Raw genomic sequence first — 13,352 nt, forward strand, 5'->3', positions numbered from 1 at the left:
TTTCGTATGCGGTGGTTGTTTGTAACAAACCGTGCCTGTAGCCATTTTTTAAAAACTTTTGAAATCAGTGTTGTTTCAACAGTTTATTGATTGCAAGAAAGAGTTGTTTTGTTTTTCATTCAGGTTTATTATAGAAGTTGGTACAATTAGTAATAATAGAAGTTTTATATTACAAAAAGGATTAATCCACTGTAAATCCAATCAAATAGAATTCAGTCAATCTAAAGCAACTCATTCCGATGTTCCAAGTCAAACTAAATTTTTATGAACACTTTAGCAGAAATTAAAGAATAATCTTATTTGTTTGACTTAACAGAGGGAAAAGAAAATCATTATTCGTATTGCATATTGAACATACAGTTTCTGGCTTGCTCTGAAAAGTTCTGGGCTGCTGTGGTTGAGCATTGTTTGGACAAACTTCTTATAAACTATATATTGAGTAGGGAAAGGTAGTAGAACACAACAAGCTTCCCCCATGGACCGAGTTCGCTCAAAGAAAGTCATCACTGCACCTTTCTAATGTAAAGAACATTCTATCTTTAAGGATATTCCCACTTAGCTGTTCTTCAGCGAGCTAGCGTCTCCACTGGCAGCGGCTCCAGAGGTACCACCAGCGTCTTCCTTGGTAGTTGAACCGGCGTCATCGCCAGCACTCGCCTTCGTAGATAATTCCACACTACCACCTTCGTTAGTAGCTAGTCCAACGCCTTCCTTGGTAGCTGATCTAGCGTCAACGATAGAGCTTTCTTTGTTAGATGATCGGGTGCTACCGCCAGCGCTTTCTTTGATGGCTGATCCGGTGCCACTGCCAGTGCCTTCGCTGTTAGCTAATCTAGCGCCACCGCTACTACCTTCCTTGGTTGTTGATCCGGCGTCCCCGCCAGCGCATTTCTTGGTAGCTAATGCAACGCCACCACTTTCTTTGGTAGCTAATGCAGCGCCACCACTTTCTTTGGTAGCTAATCCACTGCCACCATTAGTGCCTTCCTTGGTAACGGATCCGGTGCCACTGTCGGCACATTCGTTGTAAAGTGATCCAGCGCCACCGTGGATACTTTCGTTGGTAGCTAATGCAGCATTTATCTTAGTAGCTAACCCGGAACTACTACCAGCGCCTCCACTGCCAGTGCGTCCAGCACCGGGCGAGCTTCCACCAGCGCCTCCAGACCAACCACGTGCTCCTGGATAATAATTCATTGGATAGTAACCGTTGTTCGGAGGGTAATAACCTCTTGGAGGGATAATAGCCGTAGGGAAATGATGACTTGGAGGATAATGACCTGGGGGGAACATTCCTGAGTGTCCGCTAGCTCCGCCAGGAACCCAGCCTCCGCCAGCGCCTTCACCTACACCAACAGGAGGATAACGAGCAGAGTATCCGCCAGAGCCACCATCTCCTCCAGAGTAACTTCCAGGGCCTTGGCCTTCAACAACTGGATGGTAACCAGCAGAGTAACCGCCAGCTCCTCTGCGGACCCTGCCGCCTTCACCACTGAAAGAGTTTCCCTCCGCGCCACCAGACCAATCTCCTGCTGCCGAATAATAACGTATTTCAGGGTAATCGTTGTTTGGAGGGTAACCATTGTGTGGGGGGAAATGGTTAATTGAAGGGTAATGACCTCTTGGGGGGATAATTACTGTAGGGAAACGATGGCTTGGTGGGTAACGACCCGGTGGGAACATTATAGAGTAGCCGCTTTGCTCTGCAGAGTAACCGCCAACTCCTGAAGAAACGCGAGTACCAGGTCGCTCGCCTTCAACAAAAGGAGGGGGATTAACATTAATAGAGTAACCGCCAGCTCCTGAAGAACCTCTGCGAGTGCCAGGACGCTCGACTTCAATAAAAGGAGGGGGACCAGCAGAGTAACCGCCAGCTCCTGAAGGGACCCCGCGACTGCCAGGACCTTCTCCTTCACCAAAAGGTGGGTAACGAGCAGAGTAACCACCAGGGCCTTCGCCTTCACCAACAGCAGGGTAACCAGCTGAGTAACCGCCAGCTCCTGAAGAAACGCGAGTACCAGGACGCTCGCCTTCAACAAAAGGAGGGGGATTAACATTAATAGAGTAACCGCCAGCTCCTGAAGAACCTCTGCGAGTACCAGGACGCTCGACCTCAATAAAAGGAGGAGGACCAGCAGAGTAACCGCCAGCTCCTGAAGGGACCCCGCGACTGCCAGGGCCTTCGCCCTCACCAATAGGAGGGGAACCAGCAGCTCCTCTAGGGAACCTGCTACCGCTAGGTCCTTCATTTTCACCAACAAGAGGGGAACTAGCAGAGTGACCTCCACCAGGGCCTTCACTATCAGGAGGGTAATCATCTGAGTTACCTTCAGCACCACCGTCGCCGCCCTGTGCCTCCTTGAATTCCGCCTCTCTCGGGAACCTGAAAAAAAATAAGTAAAATGAAATTAGTTGATTCAGAGAGAGAGATGGTCCAATAATTGTACTGGTCTTGCGACCTAGGATCCCCATAATTACCAAGACAACACTCTCTCTCTATTTTTTCATCGCAAATTGAAATAGTTTTGAGTTCTTATACATGTAACAAGTGCATTAATTTTCAAGCTTTTTTTTTAATGTATAACATTTTCAACTTGTTATTTCTTTCTTTTGGGTAGTGTCGTTGTTCGCAAGAGAAAATACTAGATCCTGGAGCCCACATTATATTAATTTATTAATTATACAAACTTGTTGGAAAGGCCACATCTTCTCATAAGACCGTTTTGAACTTATAAAAAAACTCTTCGTATATTTTTTTTTCCAAAGGTATTATACATTTTAACTCTGAAATACTAAAACCAGATATGTTTTGCTCCAAAAGACATAATTCATTGTCATGTTTAGTTCAATTTTAGTTATGAGAAACAAAAATTTTGATCGGAACGTCACTCCTTGTGGCTTGTCACATTTCTGCCTCGAGCCCTTCAATTGAAAAGATGGCCTTATGGAAAAATGTGGCCTTTTCAACAAGTCCCTTCAATTGTACAGAACGGACCCTTTTCAGTTTATTGTCTTAGAAGCAGATAGGGTACACCCCCAGTAATTGGCAGGTCACCAGTAATTAGCACTTCCAACATAAATGTCATAAAATAAGATTCATATCCAATCTTTTAAAAGTAGAAGGCTATATATCAACTGAATGTACATTTACTTTAAAGATTATAACTTGAATTCATATTACTAAATGGTAGCAGTGTATAGAAAAGAGAAACAATTGTGGCTTGTGTCGAATCAGCCATTTTTGTTGCAAAAGCTTCTTCTCTGGCTTAAGGGAAGCATGCACATCAATTTATTAAAATCTGACTTTTAAATTTTGGTTGTCAAAAGTTTTGTTTAGTTGAAAGGTGTTACTTTGAGTGAGTAGAAGAAAATTTTTGTCTCTTTTTGGGTTTTTGAGAAATGATGGATGCCATTTAGTGGTGCTTCCGTTTTGCTAGTCCCCAGTAATTGGCACATGTGCTTATAGTCCCTAATGTGTTGTTCAATGAGTCACTAGTTTGATTTCTGATACTTTTGCAGTAAAAATATTTTATGGGTACTACTACTGATTCAAATCCTCCAGGATCTACTGTTAAAATAAAAAAATAAATAAAAAGCAAATATGTGTTGTCATCTCAGTCAGATACTGTGACTGTAGAGAACTGTTTTTTTTTTTTTTTTTGTGTGTGTGTGTGTGTGTGTGTGGTCCCTTTGAATCATCGGTTTAATGTTCCTTTTTATGTGAAAACAGCTGCTGCCCGCCTTGTCTAGTGGTCAGAGGAGTCTGACTGCGACGAGGTGGTCCCGGATTTGAATTCCGGCTTGGGCATGGATGTACTTTCTCTCTCCTATCCTTCTTTTATGTGACTGTGTTGTTGTCATTGAGAAAGAATAGATGGAGAGAGTGCAACCCTACTATCCCGATACGGCAACAGTACCATGTGACCTGGGGAGCAATTTCGAGTTGACCGTAACCGCTCAAGAAGTTTTCATTAGCTGAAGTCATGTATGATAACAACCTTTAACTGTAGAAGGGAAAACTTAGATTTATAGTAATAGTGCAGTATTCTAGCATTGTAAACTGTGAGGAAAAAGCCACACTAGGAGGTCCAGAAACTTTTCCCTAGCATGTACGAATGTTTTTTACTTCTATATAAAGAAAAAATAACATTTATATGCATTTAAGGAGTAAATATTCCACAGTAGCTTGTAATTTTTAAATTTTTGTACTTATTTTACCTATAAAAGTTGTAAAACATTGTATGTCTTGAGTGCAAATAACATTTTAGTTCCATAAAAATACTTTTTACTTAACTAGTAATTATTTTAACGGCTCTTAAGCATTTTGTGTACATTTGCTTTGTTGGCGAGTAGCTTCTCGCCAAGCTCCTGTGAACAGCAGATGCGCAAGAATAAAGATTTGCTATTTTTACGCTTCAATTTAAATACTAGTATGCCTGCGTATGAAATCATTTCAAAACATTGATTACAATACATATAAATCCATAAATTTTCAGTCAATAACAGAACACTTTAAACTATTTGTACATGCCCGTCATTTCAAAGAATAAACATCAAAATACATGAAAAATGCAATTACATTATATTTTAAAATCCGGAAAGAAGTGAGGAGGGGGAGTTTGAATGATAGGCCTAAATTTGTATCCGTTATTTATTTATTTATTTATTATTATGCGGTAAAGGAGTTGGAGCCAGAGTTGCTCTGATCTGTAGCCCTGACTTCATAATAAGCGCCGTCGCGTCCTCTGAAAAATATTTAATGCCAAAAGAGCGATTGCGTGCCAAAACGCGACAACTTCCCAGCCAAACAAGTCACCTGACCTGGGAAACATTGGATCCCAAGCTTATTTCACTGAGACATTTGCTATGACTCCCTCCATTAGTATTCCTTCTCAATGGTTGTTGTACTGTGTATGTTTGCCTACTCTATAAACGGGTCCCTATGGCATGTGATTACTGTGGAAGTTAGACTTCACACCAAATTACGGCACAGTTGGAAAAGTGAAGCAACGCACCCCAAATCGCCAGCCTAGCTGGCACAAAACAACAACATGTGAAAACAGCTATAATTCTTAAAATGAAAACTGCATGCCGACTGATGAAAAAGCAATAATCACGATATTTTTTTTCATGTAACATTCCAAATTGTTATTTCTCTAAAATACGTTTTTAACGTTAAGATGTGACATTTAACATTAACTTATGTAAAATTATCAACTCTAAATTAACATTAGTTATGTTTCTTATGATAATGAAATTTGTATGTAATCTAAAAGTGAAAAATAAACAGATTTTCCATTTTTATTAACATGTGCCAATCACTGGATCACAAGGTGTCATATACCAGGTGCCAATGACTGGTGATTTTGGTAACTTTTTATACAAACATTTTTGTAAGAATATCTATTCAAATATTTTTGCTTTTAGTGAACTGAATAGATGCACAGATGTGCACTCTTTGATACAAAAATATTTGCAAGAGAGTATTTTTTTTTCTAAGTACTGAGAAAACAGAGGTAAGTTTAAGGACAAACTCTTAAAGTGCCAATTACTGGGGTCTTTACCCTACTTTACGGCACATTATTAATCTTGGCGATTGTTTTTGTTTAGTTGATTGTTAGCATGTTTCATTATACTTATACGTAGAAACTATTTATTTGGCGAAACCATGCGTTATTTTGTCACTGTGTTTTTTTTTTTTTTTTTTATCTTGAACAGAAAACAAGGATTGAAACAAAACTAATAAAATGAAATGTGATTTTCTAAATAATTAAACCAAGCCATTTAAAATTAAAAAAAATTCTGCCAAATGAAAAATCCCAGTAATTCGGCAAATAGACTTTAAATGATCCATTAACTTGTAAAATTATTAGCTAAATATTTAAATCGAGTCATAAATAAAAGCGAACGTTCCATTAAAATAGAAATTAGAAAAGAAGGAGCTGACATGACGACGATGTAAGCATATTTTTCAAATTTTCTTATGCCGGCTCCACACTCTCCCTGAAAAGCACGAGAGGTTTTTTTTGCCGAGAGATCTGTGACGTCATGGCGAGGGAAGCGTTGAACGAGAGAGCCGTTCACACTCTCGGGCGAGGTGTTTGCGCACGCAAAAACCGGTGATGTCACGAGCATTCGCGCGCGTTTCAACTGTCAATCCGCTTGTTTGTTTACAAAATGGACCACGAAGTAGATGCAGATTTTGCGATGTGCCTGTATTCTTTTTACATACAACTACCTACACATTTACAACACCAAGAAGGCGAAAAAAAAGTCGAGGAAGAAGAGATGGTGGTTGACAAATATGTTTATCCGCTATTTTTATGAAACTGTTTTATGACAACAAATGTGAGTTTAAAAATTAAGATTATAACCAAAAATGGCCGCAATATTATACAATTTAGTTATAAAAATAAAATATAAAGATCTGTACTCATGATTTTCATAGCATTAAATTACACTGCGCGGCAAAAAAAAAAAAAAAACCCCTTCGAAATGCTTCTGACATTTTGTCGGCTGATTCTTATGTAAAATGACCCCCTGAATCCGAATATGACCTCCGTTTTCCTCCTATACGTCCCAATTCAATTTTATTAAAGTCCCCCCCCCCCTCAAGTTTTTTAAAAATTTCCTTAGTTTTAGAGCAAGTATTTTTTTTTTTTTTTTGGATGTGAAAGGAGCTTTATATTAACTGCTAATAATAGTTTTGATGGGCAAGAGAAGTTCAAAGTTCAAGATTATGGACACCGATCGCAAAAAAGGGGACTTGGGGTGTATACCCCCCCCCCCCCCACAAAATATTAGAAAAATAACGAAAAACGATCTTTTTATTCTGCTCTTTTAAAAAAGATGTTTGTAAAAAAAATTTCGGTGCAGAATGAGAGTATAAGACTCTCTTCTATGAATGACTCCTATATCCAAAAAAAATTTCGCGATGTAAAACAAATTAAAAAAAAAAAGTGTCTTGTGCATGTCGCACGTTGCATACGAGTTGAATCGCAGGTTTTCATTCGAAAAGACATTCTTCTGGCTGATTCTAAGGTAAAATGACCCCTTGTTTCCAAATACGACCACTTTCCCCCCATCTCGCCCCCTTTTTAGAACTTCCCATACCCCTCCTCTGATTCAGAGCCTTTTTTTTTTTAATTTGGAAGGGGAAAAGAGCATTATATTAACTGTAAACATTAACCGTAAGAGATGTGCAAAGCTCAAAATCTTGTGCATATGTGGCAAAAAGGAAAACATGGGGCCACTCCCCCCCCCCAAACACACTGCGCAGCAAAAAAAACTTTCAAATGATTCTGAGGCTATTCCGCCTGATTCTTCTGCTAATTGACCCCCTGAATCCAAATATGATCTCCGTTTTCCTCCTACACGTACCGATTTTTGTAGAAAATCCCCCATTTTTGAATTTGGGGGGGGGGGGGGCAAGTTTTATTTGTTGCTACATATACAAAAAATTTTGAGCTTTGCACATCTCTAGTCATTATGGGTAATGTTTACGGTTATTGTAATGCTCTTTTCCCCCTCCCCAGTTTAAAAAAAATGTCTCTGATTTAAAGAAGGGGTGGGGGAAAATCTAAAATGGGGCCGAGATGGGGGAAAGGTGGTCGTATTTGGAAACAAGGGGTCATTTTACATAAGAAGCAGCCAGAAGAAATGCGATTCCATGCATCAAACCTTTTGCTTATTTTTACGATCTGTGTGCTTTGCGTTCCAAATTATAGGCTCGGTTTGAAAAATTTCCAAAAATTTCAACTCCAAAGAGTTGTTCCAAACCTAATTATTAGACATGGCGAACTGCGATTTGCTTTCTGAAAACCAAAACAAAGTAAATTCCGCGCGGCGGACAGATGGCGCTGCAGTAGCCTCTCGCGCTCCTTTGACTCGGGAACAATTTACCGACATTTACTGGAGGCAACGCGAGACATTCGCGAGAGACACCAAGAGGCGCCGAGTTCCCCATCCACACTCTACCCCTTGTCTTGTCTTGTGCTCTCGTTGGAGAGTGTGGAGCCGGCATTACATTTTACGGGGGTACGGGATGTAATAATCGCTATCTTAAGCTTAAATTTTAGGTAAAAATCTTACCATTTGCCAATGAAAAGGAGGAAGATCAGTTGTCAACATGGAACACTGATAAATCGTCATTTTTTGCTTTTTTTATTCGCTTCTGCGCAAAGTTCCTGCACAGATGTGCAGCATATGCAGTATAGGATCATATCCAACGAGGGGTTCTCAACCATTCAGACTCTGCCCCCACCCCCTTTGAGCACTGATGTGAGCTCACGCTCCCTCCCCCCCATCAGACCACCATCGGTGATCAATATAAAATCACAATAGAAACTAAACTTGGAGCCAGTTGGAATAGCTGAAACTGTTTATAAGGGTTAGAAAATATCATGATATTTTCGAAAATATCCGATATTTTGATATATATCGGATATTTTGATATATATCCGATATTTTCAATCAACACAAATCAAAGTTTTCAAACTAGTAAACGCATTCCCAAATCACTCTTTATTTTCTTACATTATTATCACTGTATGTAAACTTAAAATTATGGTTTCTCTCATTATTTATATTTAATATTTCATTTTACATTTCTGTCAATTTTAATGGAGTTAATTTAGCATTAACTGTTTTTCTCATTTTTCTTCTGTTAGCTACTTTTACAGTTATATGATTCAGAAATAAAAAATATGCATGTTTTTGGTGCGCAGTCATAAGACATTTTCTTTTTTTCTGACCAACGTTTAATATTGTTACAAATTCTGTAAGTAGTAATTATTGTAGTAACGTAACCTGTAAATAGTTTCCCGTAATGAATATACATCCCCTATACATTCGGCTGAAATTTATGGTCTCCGATTTTTTACTTCCTTTTACAAAAAAGGAAGTATTGTATTCGCGAAAAAATTTTCACTCAAAAATCGCCCTTAATTTCCATTTTGCTCACCCCCAAATGAATGTTGAGTTTTTTTTTTCGATTCGACCACATGCGGAAAAGTGCCTAAGAATGTATAGACACGCGAAATATCCATTTTGACCATCACCGAGGTAATTACAACGACTTTTCTCGTGACGTCTGTATGTATGTGCGTATGTGTGTATGTGCGTATGTGCGTATGTGCGTATGTATCTCGCATAACTCAAAAATGGTATGTCCTAGAAAGTTGAAATTTGGTACATAGACTCGTAGTGGGGTCTAGTTGTGCACCTCCTATTTTGGTTGCTTTCGGATGTTCCTAAGGGGGTCTTTTGCACCTTTTTGGGGGAAATCATTGTTAATATCAATGCAAACTTAAGTGGTGTTATAATTTGGTAAACACTTGGTGACGTATCGCCAAGCTTTTGGTCGCCAAGTTTTTTCGCCAACTTGGCGACGATTTTTTTTTCTTCTAAGAGCGAACATCCGGATCTGATTAGCTATTTGGCCTATAAAACCCTCCTTAGGGCCCTCTAGTTTCTGGGGCCCTCGAAAATATTAGACTACGTAGAGAATTATACCAAAATATGACTTCGTTTTTTTTTTACTTCCTTTTACAAAAAAGGAAGTATTGTATTCGCGACAAAATTTTTACCTCAAAAATCGACCTTAATTTCCATTTTTACTCACTCTTGAATGAATATTGAGATTTTAGTTAAAACGAGTTTTCTCGTGACGTCTGTATGTACGTTAGTATGTATGTGCGTATTTATGTCGCATAACTCAAGAACGGTATGTCCTAGAAAGTTGAAATTTGGTACGGAGACTCCTAGTGGAGTCTAGTTGTGCACCTCCCTTTTTGGTAGCATTCGGGTGTTTCTAAAGGGATCTTTTGACCCTTGGGGGGGGGGGGGAATCATTGCTAATTTCGGTGTAAACTCATGCGGTTTTATAATTTGGTGGACATTTGGCGATATATCGCCTGTCTTCTTCGCCAAAAAACTTGGCGATTTTTTTTTAAATTTTTCTATTTGGCCACTGTTGGTGAAAGAGAGGGTAAACTATTGAAATGACATTAAAATTGCCAGTAATGGGGAAATGACATTAAATTGGAGTAAAAGGAAGTCATGTGATGCACACATCAGCTCGTTTCATTGATAAGGTTTGTGAATGAAAAGAAATAAGAAAGTGTGGAACGGTGTAGCATTTTCTGGAATACTTGAGAGATTTCTTTCGGTGTGTATAAAAAGGCCGTTACGCATGATAAAAAGTTTAGTTTCGATTGAGAATTTGTACTGAGAGTGTATTAGCTCTGTTTATTGCGAGGCATTTCGCTGTGTTGTTTTTCGTATTTGGAAGTAAATACGTGTGTAACCGTTGAGTTTACGGTGTTGAGTGATATTTGCTTAATTGCTGATGATTAATTTAGCAGTTGTTGACGATCTTCCCTGTACATAGTGTAAATAAATTTCCTGTATTTTTAATCAAGAACTGTGTCTTCATTTCAAGAAAGTGGAAGTCGCACCGGAATCCGTTACAATGTGTAATCAGTCACTTTTAATATGATTTAAAATTGTTAAATTACCAATAATACAATTAATATAAAAAAAGAAATATTATATTACTTTGCTGTATTGATGATGTATTAATGCATCAAAAATGTAGTGCATAACGTTTAGATTGTTTTTAATAGCAAATGAACAATATTACTATGATTAATGTAATATTTACATTGAAAATACCGTAGTTGAAAAAATAAATATCAAATATATATCGTGATATATATCACGATATATATCGAGTGATATATATCGGCGAACCCTGCTGTTTATTAAGTTTTAAAAAATATCATTTCGAAAACAAAATTTAATATTTCTGCCTGACTTCGTCTTGAACACATTCTTATTGAAACACATGGGATAAAAGATTTGAATGCAAATAGATGATTAGTGATTTAGTTGAGGTTGGAATATTACAACCAGCCACTTTCAGAACATGAGTAGGAGGATTTGGTTTGCTCCTAATAAGTTTTTAAATGAGAAATAAATAAACACCTTTGTGCAGATAAGTGAAGGGAAATTAACGATGTTTTGCAGCACAAGATTAGCAAATTACTGCATACACGTGTTTCGAGGTTTCGGGAAACCCCTTTTTCAATGCAAAATTGTGAGCTTTCCGGTAAAAAAGTTTTTGAATGGTTAATTGCAACTTGTAAAAAAGGTAACTTTTAATGTTCATTTTTGTCGATATATTTTAGCTTTATGCCTGCTTATACTACAAGTACAGAGAATCTTGTACTTGTCAAAACGGACACAACGTCAAAAATTATTTACACGTGACCTCAAAACTGAATAAATACTAGTTATTTTGTAGTAAGTTACCGCCCTAAGCCAGACCTAACGCAGAAATACTTAAAATACACCGCCAGCTCAGTTATTCCATCCGAGGACTGCAGTTTCGTGCTTTTTAGCACTCATCAGCCCGGAATAGGAATTACCTGAGCTGGGGGAGAAAAACCTTTTAAGGGAGCCAAGAGAGCCAAACAAACTGATAGCTAATGTAGAATTAGCACACCAGATGAGTAACCGAAGCAGTGGTGCGGTTCAGCTCAAAGATTGATGGCAAAGCATGGTATTTTGTAGTAAGTCAACACCCTTGAAAACGAATGTGGTTCAAATGTGCAATGAAGTCAGGCCATTGTACAAAAATAAGTTTATTAATGAAGTCTAAAGCTAACTACTATCGAAACATATCAAAACAAAAGGGGTTAGGCACACGCCTCAACAAATACAGACGATGCTTTCACTTCCAAAGCAAATATACAACTGACTACAAAGGGGAGTGGCTTAAAATGACGTAATACAAAAAATAAAAGAAACGCGAATCAAATAATTCAGTAAAAAGAAACTACAAATTTCGCTTCACCCTAAGCCCAGGGCTAAGGCAGAAAAACTTAAAATACACCGCCAGCTCAGTTATTCCATCTGAGGACTGCAGTTTCGTGCTTTTTAGCACTCGTCAGCCTTGATAGGAATCACCTGAACTTTATGCGAAAAACCTCTTAAGGGAGCCAAGAGAGCCAAACAAACTGATAGCTAATGTAGAAAGTTTAAATAGTAGTTAGTTTCACTTTTTAATTTTGTTTTTAGAATGGATTAACGCAGTGACGCCGCCTTGAAATTCTTCTGTGCTCTCCTAGGAAGCATGCCTCTTCCCTCCCCCCTCCCTCCGGGCTAAGAACTGCTGCTGCACCGATCCTTCGGTATATTAATAAAAACACCGGGTCTTTCATTGTGTTAATCATTGCTTTATTATGCTACAGTCTACTTTTCTAGGTCAGAGGAAACAATGATCAAATCAGAGGAAAAAATGACGGTACAGAGCGACATTTTTCTTTCTGAATTCGTCAACTAGATAAATTAGGCAATCTGGAAGATTTACCTACTTTTTTTTTATACGAAAAAACTACAGAGAGCAATAAAAAAACAAAATTTGCTACAAAATAAGATCAGATAATTTTTATAAGACCATTCTCTAATAACTGTTGCTACACAATTGCCTGTTGATAACAAACTGCTTGTTGACAACGCGTTATCATCAATCAGACTTTTTGATAACGATAACCTAACGATCTAGAGAATTTTCGCTGTTATACATAGACAACTGGAAGATAAGCCTTATTGGTCAACATAGCAGTCACCTACCTTCTTCATTCACGATTTTAGTCGCTCATTAATTTTTTTTCCTATATATTAATTAGTTATTTTTCTTTATCCGTTTATTGTTTCATTATTTATTTATTTATTCATTCATTTAAATAAAAGTATTTTTAAATATCAATAAAAATTATTTCATTAGAAAAAGATTTTATTTTCCACTATGCACCATACGTGGAGCAAAGCGAAAATGGTTCCATGTTTTTGGAAGTAAAAAATTTACCTTCAGAAACGGAAAATAACGTTTCAATGCAAATTGTACAACAGGATAAACTATTCTGACTTTAAGTACTTTAATTTTCAAAACAAATTCCAATTTGTTCACTTTAAAAAAGGTAAGTTATCTTAACTTTGCCCTTTACATATCCCTATAAAGAAGTAAAAACAAAGAAAAAATAAAATACTTACGTCATGCTGTAGATGATGACAAAAATAATAAGAAACTTCATCTTGTTTTAGTGCGGCACTTTAATATCTTATTGCGTCCCCTTTCACTCCCTGTGTCTGCGTATAGTATTTGTACTTGTCCTGTAAACCAATGGCAAAGGTGAGAAACATTACGTCACTTCGTCAGGTTTAAAGTCACACCAATAGTCATGCATCTTCTGTATACGTCATCGGTTCTTGGTATTTTAATTAACATTACTAATCTCATATGCGTAGGCACTTTTCATTCCATTATTAACAGACAAATAATTCATGCT

General features: G+C 37.8%; 1 protein-coding gene across 1 annotated transcript; it reads right to left on the reverse strand.

The window, feature by feature from the left end:
- Positions 1–555: 555 nt before the first annotated feature.
- Positions 556–13,061, reverse strand: LOC129223298 (loricrin-like). The gene is made up of 2 exons (XM_054857864.1): positions 13,057–13,061; positions 556–2,383 (listed from the first exon to the last, which is right to left on the reverse strand). Exons 1-2 carry the CDS (start codon positions 13,059–13,061, stop codon positions 556–558), a joined length of 1,833 nt encoding a protein of 610 aa, XP_054713839.1.
- Between the last annotated feature and the right edge of the window lie 291 nt (positions 13,062–13,352).

The sequence above is a fragment of the Uloborus diversus genome, chromosome 5 (genome assembly GCF_026930045.1).
Source record: "Uloborus diversus isolate 005 chromosome 5, Udiv.v.3.1, whole genome shotgun sequence".
NCBI classification, from domain to species: domain Eukaryota; kingdom Metazoa; phylum Arthropoda; class Arachnida; order Araneae; family Uloboridae; genus Uloborus; species Uloborus diversus.